The following is a 21,151-nucleotide window of genomic DNA, read 5'->3' on the forward strand; positions in this document are numbered from 1 at the left end:
TGTATCTTCTGTTATCTCTGCAGGACTCTGTCAGGCTGCTGGATGGGTCGTCTGTGTTCAGGCAGACTGGAGGTCAAGGTCTGACCAGTCTGACCAGCGTGGTCCTCAGTGTTTTCGTGAAGCTTGACTTTGACACCAGCAGGATTGCAGAGGAGGTGCGTTTGCTAGGGAGCTCGGCTGTGGGGCCTCTCTTCAGTCCTCAGCGGGCTGCTCTATGGAGAAGTGGAGGCTCCAATGTGGACCAAAGAGTTCCAGTGTGGAGGCACGAGTCTTGCCTGGACTCTGTGCGACCTGAGACGTGAGCTCAGGATCAACTAGAAACACCTGCTCACCTGGAAAAGCTGTTGGACTCACCTGCTCAGGTAGAAGAGGAGCTGCAGCTTTGATTTGGTTCATTTTGTTCTGATGAAACTCCACTTGTTCTTTGACTGATGACTCTCTTGTTTCTGTTCAGAACCTGTCAGGTTGGTGGGAGGACACAGTCGCTGTGCAGGAACACTGGAGCTGAAACTTCTGGGAGAATGGAGACCAGTGACTGGCCCTGACATACCTTGGAGTCTCCCTTTATGGACCCTGAGTGATGGAGCCGCTGCCTGCAGAGATCTGGACTGTGGATTTGTTGTTTCTCTAGAAGAGAGAAGAGAGTACTCACACAGATCTGTGTGGTCGGTCACACCTTTCTTTTTTGGGTCTGGATCTGCTCTGAGGGAGTTTGTCCTATCCTCTTCCTCGTTCTCTTCCTCCATCCTGAATCTCACCTGCTCAGGTAATCCATCAGTGACATCATCTATGACATCATATCTGACAGTACTGTACCCAGGGGTGAAAGTAGTTTTAAATTCTCTCACCAAATTCTTCATCTCTCTCACTTCATGCATTTTAAAATAGCAAAGTCAAAACCCAAACAAATAAAAACATTTCAACATTTTCCTGAAGGCCCAGGGAGATAAAAAAATGTGACTGTTTTGTTTCTCTCCGTTTTTTATTTTAAATGTCTGTAGATGATAACTGACATATATTTCAGTCATGTAGTGTTTCAGCCAACCACAACAATGTGTGGAATTTTGATGGTGTAATTTATTGTTCGTCCTGTCCTGGCGCAAGCTGCGTTTCTTGACGTCTGTGGACCAGTTGTGGAAAACGTCACAGTGCATTAAATCAAACGCACCGATGCCCAAAGCAACCGCTGTGTTTCGGAGGTAGACGCACATGCACACTCACGTACTGCTGAGTGAAATCTCTGTTAGCTCATAAGCAGTTTCTTTTCCGAGCTTTCTGTATCGTTAAAATTGAACGAAATAACAAGAAACACAACTGCTTACTCTCCTACTGATTTTAATTGGGACATTTTGCAACGAACAAAAGACATTAAACATGTGTTACACGTTTGGAAGGCTGGGCGCAGAGGAGACCACCGGGCTCTCTCCGAGGGGAGATGCCCGGCCAAGGCTCCTTCCAGCATGGACTGAAACACAGCACGGACACTTCAGAAACTATTCGGAATAAGTTAAAAGGAATTTTTAGACGGACAAAATAGTTTTCAAGACTGCATGTTGCAGACAGATCTATTTTCTGACCCAGAGTGTGGCCGTGACTGGTTCTGAATGAGGGATTTATAGCAGGCAGCCGCTCTCCCATCTTCATGGTACTGTGTACCGCCACTGAATGTTTTAGTGGTATGCAGTACTGGACCGTACCGGCTTACTTTCACCCCTGACTGTACCCATGTTGACACTGACTTCAGTTTTATTCATAAATCTTCCGATCATAACAAAGGTTATCTCCAGACTCTTTCCATACAGAGCAGGTCTAGACTGTACTCTTTATAATATTATTTACAGAGACCCAACAATTCCCACCATGAGCAAGAGACCGGTTGGGCTCAGCAGCAACAGCAACAATAACAACTACAATAATAATAATAGTCTGTGAAGGTTCTCAGTCATCCAGGTCGTCTTTCTTTGAGAAGAGTTCAATCTGGACAACTGGACTTGGTTGTAGATCCATGAAGACGTTTCATCCAAGAGACTTCTTCAGTTAAGACTGATTGGAGGGGAGACCAAGCATCAACCTCTGTGACTGTGAAGAGACGCCAACACAGGAAGTGCTAAAAGCTGCAGTTCCTCTAACGTCCACCTGAGGCTGGCTCCAGAAGTGAGTCAGTCTCCATAAGTCCCCATGTCCAAATGTCCAACTTCACAGCAGAAATAAACATGTTTACAGCCTGGTACAAAAAACAGTTTTGGTCTCTGTAGCTAATTTCCCCGTTCATGACAACTGTACTGAGGGTGAATTTATATACAACTCACCTGTTCACATTATATTAAGGCTTAAAGTTATGCATGATTAAGAGCGGGGACGCTTTGATTGACAGGTGGGCGTGGTTACAGGTGACTTGTTTGAGCAGCCAGGCTTCATTCAGCCGCCTCAGGTCCTGATGATCCACGTCTTTGCTGATTGTTAGATTAGCTGGAGGTGAAAGAGGCAGGACTGCCAACATGGTGGTGACCAGCACGACCACACTGAGCTTCACAACGGCTCCTCAGGAACCTGTGGAGGACGTTCAAAGTGTGAACTTTTGTTCAGCCTCATGGGAAGAAGCTAAGTTAGTAACATGCATTAATGGGCATGAATGTGTTCAGATGGAAAGACAGAGAAGAAGAGAAGAGCTGTTCATGGAGGATTCATCATTAACATGAACAAACTGAGATGGATCTGATGAACAGGACTTAAACCAGCTCAGTGCGGTTCCTTTAATGCCAATTAGATGTTCAAGTGTCTGTAACAGGATGTGATGGTCAATGGTGTCCACGTGTTCTGTTGTTAACCATGAAGTGATGTTGTGGAGAAGTTGCTGAAGTCAAAGGTCAAAGGTCAAAGGTCAGGAGTTCAGAAAGTGTTCAGGAGCCTCTGATGTCTTATGCTGTATTATTTATTGACTCCTGGCCAAAGAGAATTAGAGACACTCTCAAAGTTCATCAGAAGTGCCTGAGTCGGTCTCACATTCTGCCCAACTCATCCTGGTGGATCGACTTCAAACCCCAAGATAACAGCACAAATACTACACGCCCAGAATGAGTCACAGAGAATGTCTTTACCCATGGAGGTGTTATTGTCAGCATGTTCTAGTCTGGAGACACAGATGTCTGTTTACGCAGATTGGACCGTCAACAACAAGCTATCTATTATGTCTATGAAGGCAGCAACAGGTCTCTGTGACCCTGGACACCACAGTGTTGAGATAGACTGGCACCTACTGTTCCCAACCAAAGCCAAACAACTAATACTGCTGAGGACCTCAAGGCCCACACGGGACCTCAAGGCCCACACGGGACCTCAAGACCCACACGGGACCTCAAGACCCACACGGGACCATGTGTTACCTCAGGTGGTTGTTGGTTGTGGGTGGTGGGGGGGGTTTTGGGGGGTTTGGTTTGGGGGTGGTGTAACAACCACCCAAAACCACCAAAAAAAACCCAACCACAAAAACACTCAAGGGTGGGAGGTTTTGTTTTGGTGATGTGGTGGGGTGTGTGGTTGTTGGGGGTGGTGCCTGGGGGGGTTGTGTTGGCGGTTTTGGGGTTTGGGTTGGTGTGGGGGGGGTGTGTGGTGGGTTTGGGTGGTGGTTGAAAATAAACCACAACAAAACCAAAAGTGTGGGGGTTGGGGTTTGGGGTTGGGGTTTTTGTTGGGGTGTTTGTTTTGTGTTGTGGTGGGTTGGTGGTTGTGGGGGGGGGGTTGGGGGGTGGTTTGTGCGTGTGTTTGTTTTGTCGGGTTGGTGTGTTTTTGGTTTGGGGGGGTTTCGTTGTGTGTTCGTGTTTATTGGGGTTTAAACCAACACCAGGAAACCTCCAGAACAAATGATGTTGGAATGGTTCTGATCCAGTGGATCACTGAATTGTTGTTTGAGGACATCTTTTTATTTAGGGTTGCTGTCTTTTTTCTCTCTCTGTTGTTCTTCTGTTATCTCTGCAGACTCTGTCAGGCTGCTGGATGGGACTAGTCTTGTGTCAGGCAGGCTGGAGGTCAAGTCTGACCAGTCTGACCAGCCTGGTCCTCAGTGTGTGAAGCTGACTTTGACCGCGGATGCAGAGGTGGTCTGTAGGGAGCTCGGCTGTGGGGCTCTTCAGTCCTCCAGGGGGCGCTCTTGGAGAAGTGGATGGAGGCTCAATGTGGACCAAAGAGTTCCAGTGTGGAGGCAACGAGGTCTGCTTCTTCTCTGGACTGTAGACGTCCGCCAAACTAAGCCACACCACTCCTTTTGTGATCACTAGGACACCTGCTCACTGTTTGGCTTTGTTGGTATTCCTCCCCCCCCCCTCATTCACTGCTCAGGAATCTGAGAAGAAGGGCTCGCAGCTCTTGATTTGGTTCTATTGTCCTGTTTCTGAGACTGAAAACTCACTTTGTTGCTATTGTACAGATGACTCCTCTTTGTGTTCCTGTTACAGATATCCCTGTCCAGTCCGCCTTTGTGGGAGTTGACAAGTTCCGCCCTGTGCGGAAATCACTGGAGGTGAGACAAGAGCCAATGGAGACCAGTGATGTGACCATTGACCGAACACGAGTTTTCTCCCTTGATGGATCCTCTGAGGGATGGATTGTTTACCCCCGTCCCCCTGACAGAGCATTCGGTACTGCTTGCGCCTCTGCTGTTTCTCTAAGAAAAGAGAGAGTCCTCTGTGAGATCTGTGTGTGATGATCTGGCCCTCTGTGTTCCAGTCGGGATCTGCTCTGAAGGACTGTGTTCATGTCACGTTACTCTTCCTCCTTTCTGGATCTCCACATGTTCAGGTAAGTCCCGTCTTCCTCTGTCACGGGACAGTTTGGTGGTCTTCATTGGACTTCAGTCCACGGACAGCGACCTCCTGAAGTGCAGAGAAGTGAACTTGTTCTGGAGCCTTCAAGCCTCCACAGACTGCTGAGCTTCACCTGACAGGACACACCGGGACCAACCTGTCTGTCTGTCTGTCTGTCTCTCTGTCTACAGACCTGCTGGTTCAGCCCAACATCTCTGTGTCCTCCATGAACGGGGTCTCTGAGGTCCAGCAGCAGGGGTTTCATGTGTTGTGGGGCTCCACCTTCACCATCAGCTGCTCCATCCAGCCACAGTACCCAGGAGGCTCCTTCCAGCTCACCTTCACCTCCTCCACCTCAGCACACAGCTACACCCAGCCAGCTGTCAATCACTCTGCCCACTTCCTGTTTCCTGTTGCAGAGCCCGCCCACACAGGAAGCTACAGCTGTGTTTATCACGTCTCCGTTTCTTCTCAGAAGTTCTCCTCTGAGAGCCGTCGGCTCGCTCTCACTGGCTCAGGTAAGGAAAGATCATCAGCTGACCACAGTGTCCATGCATGTTGTGTGCTGACACTGTGACTGCTGTCACTGTATGACACGTGTCATGTAGTGACCATACAAGAGTATTACTGTCAGCAAACAACATGTTGTAGCACAGCGTGTTTGGTGTTTCACTATGAGAAGCACCTTGCAGGCCGACATGCAGGCAGCACGTCTGCTGCTTTGTTCCGTGTCCTCTTCTCCTTCCTTCCTCTTCTTGTTCAGCAGCTGCTGTTTGATGGGAGCTGCTGGACTCATGATGTCATGTGATCATGTGATGTGATGTCTGTCTGTGTTTGATCAGCTCCAACAGTTCACATCAGCAGATGGGTCGTCGTGCCGCTGACTCTGCTGTTGGGGATCACTGCCGTCTGTTTCTACTACAAGGTACTGACACATGTCTGTGGTTCAGAGGACTGACTGACATGAAGCATCCGTCTGTGTTCACTGACCTGAAGACAGGAGTGATGCAGGAAGTCTCATCTGTGTGCTGTCATGTCTCTCCAGGCCAGCAGGGGGCAGGAGGCGGGCAGACAGGAGAACATTGAGCTGGTCGACATGAACGTGGCTGTTGGTGCAGCTGAAGGACCGACTGCAGAGGAAGGAGCTCAGGGAGCAGAGTAGCACCTCCAAGGAGCTCCTCCACATGGATTTGACATGTTTATACTCGTGTTCTCTTTAAACTGTCAGGCTGGATTTGTTATATCAAATCATAAACAATATTTTTCTTCCTGTCGACAACATGTTAGTCTGTGTTTCAACACTTTCTGACTTCCTGTCTGCTCTCAGCTTCAAGCCCAATGCTTCCTACCAAAGATGAAGATCTTCAAAAACACCTGGGGTCATGTTCAAGTATTTTGGGGTTAGGACATCGGTTCATTTGACTTCATTTGTGATAAATGCTTTTTAATTATTTCAAACAAATGATGCTTATTTCTTTCACAATTAACGATGTTTCTCATTTTTTTATTTTTACATTTCATGATGTTTCTTATTTTATATAAATTCTTATTTTTACATTTTATGATGTTACTTATTTTATATAAATTCTTATTTTTACATTTAATGATGTTACTTATTTTGTACGAATTGTCATTTTTGCAGTTGACAATGTTCATTTTGTGAATTCTTATTCTTACACTTTTGCTTGTTTTGTACAATGTTGCCGTACTTTTTAATTATGCTTCTTTTATTTGTAACGATTTCTTCAAAGTTTTACTTTTACAGTTAATGACAGCTCTTATTTTGTGTGAACTCTGTTTATTTTTACAATTTACAATTTTTCTTATTTTGTACGAATTCTCATTTTTACAATAACAATGTTTCTCACTTTCTGGAATCCTTATTTTTTACAATTTTACTTGTTTTATACAAATTTGCTTCAATCAATATCAAATTGTTTTTTTTTTATGTTTCTGTTTTTTGTGATGAATTCTTTCCATAACTAACCAAATAATCTGAATATTAATACAAACATATGTCATAGATATGATGAAGAGTTGATATTGTTCAGAGAAATGTAGAGAAGTACTTTCAGGGTTTTGGACCAAACCTGAGCGTCATCATCTTTTCCAGGTATGTGTTCCAGATCTGAGCCATATATTCAGTTTTCTAAGTCGGATCAGAACCACAGCGTCACCATCCAGTCCGTGTTTGCTGAGCGGTTCAGAACACAGAGAGATGAAATGATGAAGGTGACTGTAATAAACTGTAATACATGAATCACTGTCACGGTCAAAGAAAATAAAAGCAGTTTACTGAGCTGATTTTCTCTCTCAGTGGTTTCTTTAGTATATAATCAGAATTATTGGGCTGTCATTCAGAAGAATTTCACACCAATTTTAAACCATGTGTGCTGTCATTGTTTACACCTGATGTAGGCACAGTGGTACAGTAAGTATTTTGAATGAGTCGTCATGATGTCAAACAAAGATATAAATTGAGCTTAGCTCAGTGAAATGACAGCATTCCTCACATCTTACATCTCTGAGTTACTTTAAATAGAGTTCATTATGGGGTCACATTGTAGGACAGATGGATTCTGGGTAACACTGCTGAATACGAAATGAAACGAAACATGTTTGCTGAACTTTTATTGCAGTGAATGTGAAATGTTCATGCTTGCAGCTCCCAGCATGATTTATCAGAGGTCCACTGCACACACATAACCTCTGAGTATGTCGCAGCTCACGTCGTTCCAATGCCCCCAGTCTGGAACCAGAAACAGATTCAGACTTTAGTTATTTCCTTTAAGAAGCCAGAAAACATTCATCTCATTCATTTAGAAAAAAACTGATTCAAAATGAACAATCAATTATCAGAACAGCTCATTAACTAATCAATTAATCCACCTGTTATCAGTAACTACACCACGAGATGCCACTGAATCTGACAGACTGGACCTTTAAGTAAATGTCGTTGGCTGGACAAAACAAGATATTTGAGACGTTTGAGATTTTTCATTGTTTCTGCTTCAGCGTCACAGTTCACTGAGCAGTAATAGTAGTAAACTTTAGTCACTTTAGTGTACCACTGGGGATTACATATGTAGATAGATGAAATTAATCATTTTTCCATCCTCCATGTCCTTTGATAATTCTGCTCTAATTATTCATGACCTCTACATATTTACTTCAGAATCATAGCTCGTCTTCTGCTGCAGGACTTACAGTAGTAGTTGATCTCAACGCATTCCTCTTCCTCGTTATAGAAGTCTGGTTGCATGTAAGCGAATCTGCTGAATGTGTGTTGAGTCTCATCAGTCCAGTCGTAAACCAGATAGTCTTCATAGTGCTGAAAAGAGAGACGAGTTCAAACACCTTCAATTAAGTGACAATACCAACAGATTTACAGGGAAACGCTGCTGCTTTGTGTCCCCATACTGATTATTCTGACGTATTCCAGGAATTTCAGCGTGCTCCTCCTCCCTCAGTTTTTGTCACACAAACACAGAAAAGGTCTCAAAACGACCGGCTTGGCCGGGAATGTTGTGTGCTTTTCTCAGAGTTTCACCAAACAGTTTTGCCAAAAATCACCAAAAACCACGCCAAAGTTTACAATGGGTGTGTATTGGTAGAATGTTCCAGAGCTAGAGTGGAGAAGGAGAGAAACGTTTGTCAAAAAACACATTTGCAAACGGCTCTCGTGGCCACAAATGTCACTCTACAGAAATAATTCATACATAGAAACGTAGGAAAATTCGTGGGCTACGCAGCGATATCACTGCTGAAGCTGTCAGACTTATAGTTTTGGCGGGAGACGCACTGATGCTCCAGGATCACCCACCGACAGCCCCATCTACTCCCATGTAAACTGGAGAGGAGAAATTTCCCAAAGGAGCACGGGGCACCTGTTCTTTCTCTCTCTCCCCAGGTCACATTTTTTAACTTCACACACTGAAATTCAGCATTCACATGGTCGACAAGATGAGGATGCTCACGGTCATTTGGGCTTTTTGATACCACCTACCGTTTGGCATTAGCGTCCACTAGTTGGAGGGGCTTCATTTAGAGATTTTCTGTGTCTCTCAGCAGTCACTCACACACAGACAGAGCACAGCTGCAGTTAATTGCTCTGACCTGCAGCTGACCCTGGTTGCTCGGCAACCTCAAGCTGCCTTTGACTGACTTTGTTGAGTCTCTGTGCTGCTGCAGTGTCAGTAATAATGTCTGTCAGACACTCTACATTTATTTACACAGTTTAGAGTTATACATATTTTCTCTGACGTGTTATAGTCAAACACCTTCAATAAAGTGACAATACCAATAGATTTACAGAGAAACACTGTTATTTTACAGTGCAGCTGTATGTAATGAAGAAGATTTGCCTTTTTTTTGTATGTTGAATGTAAAAGTACACATAAATATAAACTAATGTGATTTAAAAGTATGGACATTTATATAATGAGCAACATATTTAACAGATATTTAAAGATCATTACTGTCATTTTACATAAAGTTGTGCATAATTTTAGAAGCACTTTATAATAATAGTTTTGCTTTTTTCTGTACAAAATGAGAAATAACTGTAATTTGTCATACTGGCACTGGTTCTTGATTTATGGATAATGTCTGTAATTTTACAAAACAACAACAACAACAAAAAAACACTGTAAAAATATTTTTGCTTACTAATGTTAATTTGAGTCCGATCCAGTAGGGAGGTCTTCTGGGGGTGACTCTGTACATGGTGCACACCACCTGATTCAGTTCTGTTGTGTTGTGGATGGACACCAGATGACCTCCATGGTCAACGCAGGATTTCTGAAAACAAGAAGAATTCACCTTCGCTGACACTCACGTCACGTTTACTGTCTGTAATCTGATTGGTGCGTTTGTTTTTATCACCTCTGCATCATCAAAGTTCAAACGTTCTGTGCCGAACGCCTTCACACAGCGACCTTCACCCATCTGGAACCAGTCCTCATAGTCATCCTTTGTACATGGTACGGCTGGGTATGTGTTCATACACTTATGAGCGATATGTCCTGTAAAAAACATAAAAAGACACATCGCTCTATCTCTCCTTTATTAGAACATTACTTTGTGGCTGTTTGGCTTACCAGCTGCAGAGTCCGACATGAACATCAGAACCAGCAGGGAGACAGTATTTACCACAAGAAGACGCATGGCTCAGAAATCTGCACAATTACACAACAAGCGACTTTTAATTTCTCATCTTTTTATTTATAATTTTTCAGCTCAAAGACATTTTCTGTTCTTCTAAAAGCTTCACAAAGATACAAAGAGGACTCACCACGGCTGTGTTCGTCTTCTTCCACCTCGCTCTGACTATCAGAAGGTTTAAATACCTTCAGTGCTCATGACTGATGATGCCCCCAGATATGTCCGTTATGGTGTTCAAATATTGACACGTTAAATTTGGAGCCCTGCTGCTCGACATGTTTGATCTGTGCTTACATGACAAAGATGATCTCTGACAAACAGACATGATTTACCTTTTAAACTGTGACCATGATAAACGTATGATTCTGAACATTTATCAGTGAGGTATCTGAAAAATTTGACATTTATTATTAGGATTATTAGCAAAACTAAGTCTGGGACCAACCAGCATCAAACTTCTTAAAGTGTACAAGTTGTTTTTAGTGCTGCAGACTTTACATGAACGTGCACGCTCCCGTGCACTGATGCCTCTGAGACATTTCAGTGTTCAAACATTTAAAAGTTTAATTTTGAGGTTTGCTGCAAGCGTGAAATGTTTTTGATCTTTTTCTGCTCCGACAAGTTAAAGTGTGAAAAAAATCAACAGCCAGATTCAAAACTTAAAAAAAAAAACTTTTTCTTATTCAATCCTGATCCAGGTCACGCAGGTTTGATTCTGTGCACAGCTGTTCTTGTTTCTTTGGCTGAAGTCAGTAAAATGTCTAAAGATGAACCGGAAAATGTATTGTAAGATGGGTTAGGGGTTTGCTCTACTCTGCAGAGTCACCTCACCTAAACTGCTTCTTTAAAGTTCTATGGACCTTAAGAACCAGAACCAGGTTTAACAGTTTAAAGTTCTTTGTGGACCTGGATGGATGAATTTCTTTAGATTCTTTCACCACCCACAGTTTCCACCTCACCATCGACACCTCCACCCTGTCTCCATCCCCTCACAGTCAGTCATCTTTGACAGTAACCTCTCCTTTGAACTTCACATGAACCAAATAACCTGAACGCCGCCCGACTCCGCCCATCACTCTCCTTCATTCACACCTTCATCACCTACAGAATCCACTAAGGCAATAGCATCCTCTATGGCGCACCAAACAGAACTTTGAATAAACTCCAACTACATCCAAAACTCTGACCACGTCACCCCCGTCCTCCAGAAGCTCCACCTCTGTATTTAGTTCAAAGCCCTCTGTAACCAGGCCTCCTTCCTACCTCATTGACTTGCTCCATCGCCACAATCCATCCCACAGCCTCCATCCATTCATCTGATGCTGACCTCTTATTATTATTATTAATAATATTATTATTATTTTATTTTATATCATTATATTATTATTGTATTGTTTTTATTATTATTATAGTATTATTATTATTATTATTATTATTGTTGTTATTATTATTATTATATTATTATAATTGTTGTTTATTGTTGTTATTATTGTTATTGTTATTATTATAATTATTTATATTATTAATTATTGTATTATTATTATTATATGATTGTTTTATTGTTTTTATTATTATTGTTGTTGTGTATTGTTATTGTTGTTTGTTGTGTTATTGTTGTTGTTGTTGTTATTGTTGTTGTTGTGTATTATTATTGTTGTGTTGTTAATTGTTGTTGTTGTTATTATTGTTTTATTATTATTATATTCATCTCTTTGCTCTCCGCTTTACTCTGCTTTACTGTTTTTTCTATTATTGTATCCTTTCCTTTTGCAAACAATTTTTGAAACGCGGATCCTGGATACCCTATCACTGGGAGTTTAGTTACCGAAGACTGCCACTTTTATTTTAATCTGTTTTATTTTGTGAGCGTGGCCTATCAGCAGCACAAGCCTGCACTATCGTGACTGGGACTGAGGAGCTCAGCTAACAAAAGCTAATTAGCAGCAAGATGCCTCCCTTTTCCACGGATGATTACCACAAAACTGCTCCAGAAGATAGCAGTACTGGAAACTAAAATTCATCGGCTCGAAGTGAACGTGGAGGTAAATGGACAATATGGGAATGAAACCACTCTGCCACTGTCCCAAAATAGTGAGAAAAAGCAGGCTAACAGAAAGCTAATTAGCACCACAAAGACGCATCAGGAGCCAGGTGTAAATGGCACTAAATCAACAACTCCTTTCTGGAACTGTCTTGGTGCAAAGCCCAGGCATCACAAATTGCCTCCCTCAGATATGGAGGAAGACGGTTAACAGGCAGAACCCAGCAACCCGGAGACTCATGATGACACTGAGTGGCCTGCACTGCTATCAAACAGGAATGCATCTTCAAACCCCGCTACCAAGGAGAAAACAACCATGGACTGGAAGTACAACAAAAACAAAGAGCAAATTGCCCCAAGACACAGGGATTCTAATAGAGAACAGATTGCTCCACTTTCCAAAATCCTGACTCCCCAAAAGAAAGCTCATCTTCCAGCGCAAGAGAAAGGTATGAAGCTAATCAATATGCTAAAAGGCCACAGAAAGAGCTAACGACTGGGCCTGAAACTCTGATAGTGGGTGACGGAGCTGTGGGTGAGATAAAACGCTTTTTGCAGCAAGAAAAACACCAAAGTACTCTGTTTACCAAAGATATGGTGTCCTGATATTTCAAAGAAGATCCTGAAGATTGCTACTGAGCATCCCACAGTTAAATCACTCATCATACACACAGGAGCCCTCGATGTTGTGAAGCAACAGTCGGAGGTATTAAAACGGGACTTTGTTGATCTGATGAAGAGAGTCCAATGCCTAAATACTGAGGTGGTTTTTCAGTGGACCTCTACCAACAGTTCGGCGAGGAGATGAGCGATTCAGCAGGCTGATGATGTAACAGATGGCTCAAAGATACATGTGCTACTCAATCAATAAACTTTATTGACAATTCAACATCTTTTGGGAACGCAGGCACCTCTTTAAGGCAGATGGATTTGCCTTAACAAATCAGGAGTACAGCTGCTAAGCTCCAACATTTTTATTTCTTCTGCGTCAGACACCAGCAGCCACTGCCAAGGACCAAAGACAAGACAATCCAAACAACAGATAAGGCGGCGCTCTGGTGAGGGCGCTGAGATTAGGACTGAACAGGAGGACAGCAGACCCAGAAAGAACCGGCAAACATCATTATTCTCACCCCAACAAGTGGAGTCTCCCCCAGCCCCAACAGGGACACTCAACCTCCACCCCCCCAGACCCCACCCAGCCCCCAACTCTCTCCATTCAGTCTGGACGACTCCCCACTTCTGGATTTCACAGACAGGATGAAGAGTCTGTCAATATGGGAATCCAATTAACACCCCGCCAAATCCCCTATTTTCTCCCCTTAAGCTACCACACCGTCCAGCCCACCTATTCCACCTCGGAAACACAACCCTCGACTAAAGTCTCCGAGCCCCCCCACCTCCTTTGAATCATCATACTGTGAGTCTGACTGATATGTGCCGGGTCCCAGGCTGCAATACTGATATAAATATCTTCACCAGGAAAAGTCAGGGCCTATGGAGTTCAGATACCCTTCTCAATCCCTGTGATGACAGTAACAGAAAAGTGGTTAACTGATGAGAATAAAAAGGGTTCATTTAAAACTGCCAATCTATTGAGTATAGCATGTCAACCACGAAACTTACCAGTGTCTCCTGTTACCCCCACAAGGATAGCCCTACTTCAATATCAGATCACTAGTCAACAAACCACTGATAGTAAATGACATGATTATGACCTATAATCTAGACTTTTTACTTCTTAGTGAAACATGGCTGACTGAATGTAGTTGTGCTACCATTCTTAATGAGGCAGCGCCAACAAATTACAGTTTTATGAGTAAGAGTCGAAATGGCAAGAAGGGCGGGGGTGTTGCTGCCATTTTCAAATCAGTATTTCGTGCAAGGACATTACATTTGGTGATTTTAGTTCTTTTGAATATCTCTGTTTTTTAATGAAGGGTGATCCAAAAGTCCTTTTTCTAATCATTTATAGACCACCAAGTACTCAGGAAAATTTATTGATGAGTTTGCTGATCTGATGTCAGTTATCTGCACTGACTACAACTTTTTTATCGTAACTGGGGATTTTAACATTCACATAGACAACAACATGGATACTATGCCAAAGACTTCTGTTCTCTACTTGACACCTTGGCCTTGTCCAACCCGTGAAAGGGCCCACACACACTCGGGGACACACTCTAGATCTGGTTATCTCTAAAGGTGTTGACATTTCTTCTGTTGTTGTTAAGGACTTGGCTCTTTCTGATCATTTCTGTGTGTTCTTTGACTTACAGGTAATTCCAAACATTCAGATAACCTCTGTGTCTGTTAGGAAAATGTCATAAACGAGAATACTAGTGCTAAGTTTATGGAGGCTATAGCAATGTCACCACTGTGAGTGCAGAGACAGTTGATGAACTCCTGGATAATTTCCAACTGGAAATCTCAAATGTCATGGATGCTGTTGTGCACCCATTAAAACTAAGATGACCTTGAGTAGACAGAGATCACCATGGAGGAACACTATGATGGTAAAGGCATTGAAAACAGAATGCAGGAAAGCAGAGCGTAAATGAGGAGAAAAACTAAACTCCAAATTCCCACGACCTCTGGTACCAAACAAAGTCTCAGTAAATTTCAACCATGAGTTAATCAAGGCTAGACAGAACACTTCTCTAAAATTATTAATAAAACACATCAACACACTCGCCACTCTGTTTGCTATAGTTGATAAGCTTAAAACCCCCCAAAAAGAGATAGTTTCAAACCTCTTCAAAAGAAAAATGCAATGAATTTGCTCACTTTTTCGATGAAAAAATCAAATCTATAAGGTTAAATATCAACACAAATCTACAAAATGATAAAGTGACGCAATGCCTAAAACCGCCTAGGAATGAATCAACTGTGATGTCAGAATTTAATACAGTTGATCAAAAAAACATAGAAGAAACAGTTCAGCATCTTAAATCATCGACATGCTGTCTTGACACAATGCCATCTACTTTTTTAAAGCTATTGTAAATCTGTCCAAACGATCTGCAGCAAATAAAAATGCTCACTTCAATCAGGCACGTTTCCTAAACCCCTAAAAGTAGCTGCCATCAAGCCACTCTTAAAAAAGCGAACGCTGTCGATACTTTCAAGTTAACCAAACTACAGACCTGTCTCAAATCTTCCTTTTATAGCCAAGATTTGTTGAGAAAGTGGTTTTTAATCAACTCAGTAATTACTTGAACTCCAGTGGACTTTTTGACAAATTTCAATCAGGTTTTCGAGCTCACACAGTACAGAAACCAGCTCTTATTAGAGTGTTAAATGACATAAGGTTGAACATGACTCAGGCAAGTATCAGTTTCTGATCCTGCTGGATCTCAGTGCTGCGTGTGACACTGTGGATCACAGCACACTGCTGAACAGGTTGGAAACATGGGCGGACTCCGTGGAACAGTCCTAGAATGGTTCAGTCCGACTTGGAGGAGCGGATTATTTTGTGACCATTGGAAGCAATCAATCAGATCGAGTGGCTATGACATGTGGGGTTCCTCAGGGTCAGTTCTTGGACCCCTTTGTTCAGCCTATATATGCTGCCTTTGGGTCAAATTCTGCAGAATTCTAATGTCAACTATCATAGTTATGCAGATGCACACAGATATATCTTGCGCTGTCCCCAGATGACTGCAGTCTATAGAGTCATTGTGTAACTGTCTAGAGCAAGTCAAAAATTGGATGAACCAAAATTTTCTTCAGTTAAATCAAGAAAAAACTGAGGTCATGTTTTTTGGCAATAAAGAGAAGAGGGTTGCTGTCAGTAAACACCTTGAGTTACTGTCTCTAGAAACTAAAGACCAAGTCCGAAACCTTGGCGTGTTGATAGACTCAGATCTGACCTTCAACAGTCAATAAAATCATCACCAAAACAGCCTTCTACCAACTTAAGAACAATCCCAGAGTATGGGCTTTATGTCCCAAACAGATCAGGAGAAGCTATCCATGCTTTCATCTCCAGTAGACTGACTACTGTAATGGTCTTTAGACTGGACTCCCCCAAAAAAGTATCAAACAGCTGCAGCTCATTCAGAACGCAGCAGCTCGAGTTTTGACCAGAACAAAGAGATCAGAGCACATCACCCCAGTTCTTAAGTCTTTACACTGGCTCCCAGTTAGCCACAGAATAGATTTTAAAGTTCTGCTACTAGTTTACAAATCACTGAATGGTTTAGGCCCACAATACATAACACGACATGCTAGCAGAATATAGACCCAGTAGGGCTCTGAGATCTACTGACTCAGGTCAATAGTGGAGCACAGAGTTCAAACCAGACACGGTGAAGCAGCATTTAGCAGTTATGCTGCTCACAACTGAACAAACTACCAGCAGGACTGAAATCAGCCCCAACTCTGAGCACTTTGAAATCCAGGTTAAAAACTTTTCTTTTTCACGTGCTTATGGCTGAGCTCTTTTAAAGAACTTTTAAAGAATTTTTAATCATAATCCAGTGATTCGTTTATTGTTTTAAATTGTTTTCAAATTTGCTATTTTAATGATTTTAAATGACATTCTGATGTTTTTAATTCATTTTTCTTCTCTTTTTATTTTTTTATTTCTATTGCTATTGCTTGTCTTAATGTCAAATGTTTTTCCTTGCCTCTGTAAAGCACTATGAATTGCCTTGTGTACGAATTGTGCTATACAAATAAACTTGCCTTGCCTTGTTGTTACAGTCAGTCACGTGGAGGACAGCGGAAGCTTTGAGCTGTTTGTTTTTGTTTTGGACAGTGGAGGACTGACCGGAAGGCGGCAGTAAAGGCAACAGAAGAAGAAGCGTGCATTTTACGACAGTACCGTCGTGTTTACGGCAGCCAGTTCCCCACAGCACCAGACAACATGGCGGCGGCTGCGCAGTTTCCCGCTCCTGATGTTTCAGCGGGAAAAGACAGCGGAGCACCGGGAGCACCGGGAGCACCGGGAGCACCGGGAGCACCGGGAGCTGCTGCCGCCTCTGCCAGGGATAAGCCGGTGTGTCTCATCGTGCTCGGCATGGCGGGCTCCGGGAAAACCACCTTCGTACAGGTGAGTCCGCGAGCGTGGCTAACGCTGAGCTAGCTGGAGGAGACCCGGTGTTACAGTGTGACGAGTGACCGTGCTAACTGGTGACCACTAGCCGAACGCGACAAACAGGAAGACACCAAGCTGTCGTTACCCTGGACGTGTGCGGTCATCACTTAACACGGTCACTCGTTAAACCACAACACCGGTTCTAGTCCACAGACTGTCTAAAACCTGGACGTAGTCTCTGTGACGTCCCCACAGACTGTCTAAAACCTGGACATAGTCTCCGTGACGTCCCCACAGACTGTCTAAAACCTGGACGTAGTCTCCGTGACGTCCCCGCAGACTGTCTAAAACCTGGACGTAGTCTCCGTGACGTCCCCGCAGACTGTCTAAAACCTGGACGTAGTCTCCGTGACGTCCCCGCAGACTGTCTAAAACCTGGACGTAGTCTCCGTGACGTCCCCGCAGACTGTCTAAAACCTGGACGTAGTCTCCGTGACGTCCCCGCAGACTGTCTAAAACCTGGACGTAGTCTCCGTGACGTCCCCGCAGACTGTCTAAAACCTGGACGTAGTCTCCGTGACGTCCCCGCAGACTGTCTAAAACCTGGACGTAGTCTCCGTGACGTCCCCGCAGACTGTCTAAAACCTGGACGTAGTCTCCGTGACGTCCCCGCAGACTGTCTAAAACCTGGACGTAGTCTCCGTGACGTCCCCGCAGACTGTCTAAAACCTGGACGTAGTCTCCGTGACGTCCCCGCAGACTGTCTAAAACCTGGACGTAGTCTCCGTGACGTCCCCGCAGACTGTCTAAAACCTGGACGTAGTCTCCGTGACGTCCCCGCAGACTGTCTAAAACCTGGACGTAGTCTCCGTGACGTCCCCGCAGACTGGCTAAAACCTGGACGTAGTCTCAAACTGTCTAAAACCTGGACGTCGGTTGTTGTCTCCGTCTTTGACGTGTCTGTCTCCCTGCAGAGGCTGACGGCTCAGCTTCACTTGCTGAAGTCTCCTCCATACGTCATCAACCTGGATCCCGCCGTCCACGAGGTCCCCTTCCCCGCAAACATCGGTGAGGACCGGACTGTGTCCTGAACGCACCTTTAAGACTTCAGCCCACGCACACATGAACGTTACAGATCTGGAGGTAGTCTCCAGTCTTCAGTCTGTCTGTCTGTCCTCTGTCCTGCAGACATCAGGGACACCGTGAACTACAAGGAGGTGATGAAGCAGTACGGCCTCGGACCCAACGGAGGCATCGTGACGTCACTCAACCTGTTCGCTACACGCTTTGATCAGGTGACTGATTGGTCTGTGTTGTCGTGGTTACGGAGGATTAAACCAGACGGACACGATGTGACAGGTGATGTTTGTTTGTGTCGTCCAGGTGATGCAGTTCATCGAGAAGAAGCAGCACAGTCACCGGTCAGTAATCCGCCCTGCCGCTCTGTTTGTTCCTGTTTTGTCTCCATACAAACACAGCTGCAGCTGATTGGTCTGTTATTACCACACAAACATGAAACAGCCTGTGATTGGTCGTCTATCTGGTAACCCGGAGCTGCATCGTGACCCGAGTAGATCAGAACACACAGAATGAAACCCAAACAAACGGCCGGTGAGTGTCTGTCTCTGCTGACCTTTGACCTCTGCAGGTACGTGCTGATTGACACCCCGGGTCAGATTGAGGTCTTCACCTGGTCCGCATCTGGCACCATCATCACCGAAGCTCTGGTAGGTCCGTCTCAGTTTGTTTGGCTCTTCGTGGGTCACGTGACGGCGGCTTCACGTGTTCCACGTCTCTGTGTTGCAGGCGTCGTCCTTCCCCTGCGTCGTCATCTACGTGATGGACACGTCCCGCAGCGTCAGCCCCGTCACCTTCATGTCCAACATGCTGTACGCCTGCAGGTACGGTGACACGCAGTGAGCTCAGTCGTCCAGCAGGGGGAGCTAACAGAGCAGATGTAAACAAAAACTACAAAATAAAAGTCTTAGAAACATTCATTCAAATTGAATTATCATAATAAAACACTGATGTGAATATTAGTTTGCTTTAAAGCGACAGATAGTGTCAGCATTCGGTCAGTCAGATCGATCAGATCTATTGAATAGTCGAGCTGCGACTAATGATTGTTTCTGTTGTCGACTAATCTATTGATTATTTTTTTGGATTGTTTCTACTGAAGCAACAAAACAGAAAGCTGCATCATGTTTTATCACACTAATACCTAATGCCAGTTATTACTGACTTTTCTAATTGATTAAATATCTTAGAAATGAATCGAGATGACACATGAAGTGGAGGTTCAGTTCATTCATCAGAGACTGCTTCAAGTCTGTGCACAGCATTAATGACAGTGTTCACAGAGCGTCACCTGATCTGTAGGTCACTGGAGTTTCCTCTCCTGAGGTTAACGAGGTCCCGTGTGGGCCTTGAGGTCCCGTGTGGGCCTTGAGGTCCCACGATAAGTACTGCATGGTGGAGAGCGATAACGAGGCCGGCACAGAAACAAGACGGTCTAAAACCTGGACGTAGTCCTCCGTGACGTCCCCGCAGACTGTCTAAAACCTGGGACGTAGTTCTCAGACTGTCTAAAACCTGGACGGTCGGTTGTTGCTCCGTCTTTGACGTGTCTGTCTCCCTGCAGAGGCTGACGGCTCAGCTTCACTTGCTGAAGTCTCCTCCATACGTCATCAACCTGGATCCCGCGTCCACGAGGTCCCCTCCCCGCAAACATCGGTGAGGACCGGACTGTGTCCTGAACGCACCTTTAAGACTCAGCCCACGCACACATGAATGTTACAGATCTGGAGGTAGTCTCCAGTCTTCAGTCTGTCTGTCTGTCCTCTGTCCTGCAGACACAGGGACACCGTGAACACAAGGAGGTGATGAAGCAGTACGGCCTCGGACCCAACGGAGGCATCGTGACGTCACTCAACCTGTTCGCTACACGCTTTGATCAGGTGACTGATTGGTCTGTGTTGTCGTGGTTACGGAGGATTAAAGCAGACGGACACGATGTGACAGGTGATGTTTGTTTGTGTCGTCCAGGTGATGCAGTTCATCGAGAAGAAGCAGCACAGTCACCGGTCAGTAATCCGCCCTGCCGCTCGTTTGTCCCTGTTTGTCTCCATACAAACACAGCTGCAGCTGATTGGTCTGTTATTACCACACAAACATGAAACGCCTGTGATTGGTCGTCTTCTGGAACCCGGAGCTGCATCGTGACCCGAGTAGATCAGAACACACGAAGTGAAACCCAACAAACGGCCGGGTGAGTGTCTGTCTCTGCTGACCTTTGACCTCTGCAGGTACGTGCTGATTGACACCCCGGGTCAGATTGAGGTCTTCACCTGGTCCGCGTCTGGCACCATCATCACCGAAGCTCTGGTAGGTCGTCCAGTTTGTTTGGCTCTTCGTGGGTCACGTGAGGCGGCTTCACGTGTTCCACGTCTCTGTGTTGCAGGCGTCGTCCTTCCCCTGCGTCGTCATCTACGTGATGGACACGTCCGCAGCGTCAGCCCCGTCACCTTCATGTCCAACATGCTGTACGCCTGCAGGTACGGTGACACGCAGTGAGCTCAGTCGTCCAGCAGGGGAGCTAACAGAGCAGATGTAAACAAAAACTACAAAATAAAAGTCTTAGAAACATTCATTCAAATTGAATTATCATAATAAAACACTGATGTGAATATTAGTTTGCTTTAAAGCGACAGATAGTGTCAGCATTCGGTCAGTCAGATCGATCAGATCTATTGAATAGTCGAGCTGCGACTAATGATTGTTTCTGTTGTCGACTAATCTATTGATTATTTTTTTGGATTGTTTCTACTGAAGCAACAAAACAGAAAGCTGCATCATGTTTTATCACACTAATACCTAATGCCAGTTATTACTGACTTTTCTAATTGATTAAATATCTTAGAAATGAATCGAGATGACACATGAAGTGGAGGTTCAGTTCATTCATCAGAGACTGCTTCAAGTCTGTGCACAGCATTAATGACAGTGTTCACAGAGCGTCACCTGATCTGTAGGTCACTGGAGTTTCCTCTCCTGAGGTTAACGAGGTCCCGTGTGGGCCTTGAGGTCCCGTGTGGGCCTTGAGGTCCC

General features: G+C 44.4%; 2 protein-coding genes and 1 pseudogene across 4 annotated transcripts in view; 2 read left to right on the top strand and 1 right to left on the bottom strand.

Annotated features, from left to right (window-relative positions):
- The window catches only part of LOC113746274 (scavenger receptor cysteine-rich type 1 protein M160-like), a 15,180-nt pseudogene extending 8,084 nt beyond the window's left edge, over positions 1-7,096 (top strand).
- A 138-nt stretch (positions 7,097-7,234) lies between these two features.
- On the bottom strand, positions 7,235-16,761 carry LOC104938422 (C-type lectin galactose-binding isoform-like). Of its 2 annotated transcripts, XM_010754810.3 has the most exons (6): positions 10,093-11,233; positions 9,899-9,976; positions 9,684-9,823; positions 9,468-9,599; positions 8,007-8,130; positions 7,235-7,548 (listed from the first exon to the last, which is right to left on the bottom strand). In XM_010754810.3, exons 2-6 carry the CDS (start codon positions 9,963-9,965, stop codon positions 7,481-7,483), a joined length of 531 nt encoding a protein of 176 aa, XP_010753112.2. In that variant the 5' UTR covers positions 9,966-9,976; positions 10,093-11,233; the 3' UTR covers positions 7,235-7,480. The 2 variants fall into 2 exon arrangements, with proteins under 2 accessions (XP_010753112.2, XP_027137055.1); XM_027281254.1 differs by lacking the exons at positions 9,899-9,976; positions 10,093-11,233 and adding an exon at positions 16,693-16,761.
- Positions 16,762-16,828: 67 nt separating this feature from the next.
- The window catches only part of gpn1 (GPN-loop GTPase 1), a 36,893-nt gene continuing 32,570 nt past the window's right edge, over positions 16,829-21,151 (top strand). Inside the window, exons 1-6 of one of the 2 annotated variants that reach the window (XR_003462717.1) lie at positions 16,829-17,059; positions 18,019-18,112; positions 18,233-18,339; positions 18,428-18,465; positions 18,693-18,771; positions 18,851-18,945. Coding sequence is in view for 1 of the 2 variants with exons in the window: in XM_027281233.1 (XP_027137034.1) it covers positions 16,874-17,059; positions 18,019-18,112; positions 18,233-18,339; positions 18,428-18,465; positions 18,693-18,771; positions 18,851-18,945 (599 nt within the window). In the remaining variant the exon portion in view is untranslated. The remainder of the gene's footprint in view (positions 17,060-18,018; positions 18,113-18,232; positions 18,340-18,427; positions 18,466-18,692; positions 18,772-18,850; positions 18,946-21,151) is intronic. The other variant, XM_027281233.1, reaches the window with a different exon arrangement.

The sequence above is a fragment of the Larimichthys crocea genome, chromosome VIII, assembly GCF_000972845.2.
Source record: "Larimichthys crocea isolate SSNF chromosome VIII, L_crocea_2.0, whole genome shotgun sequence".
Taxonomy (NCBI): domain Eukaryota; kingdom Metazoa; phylum Chordata; class Actinopteri; family Sciaenidae; genus Larimichthys; species Larimichthys crocea.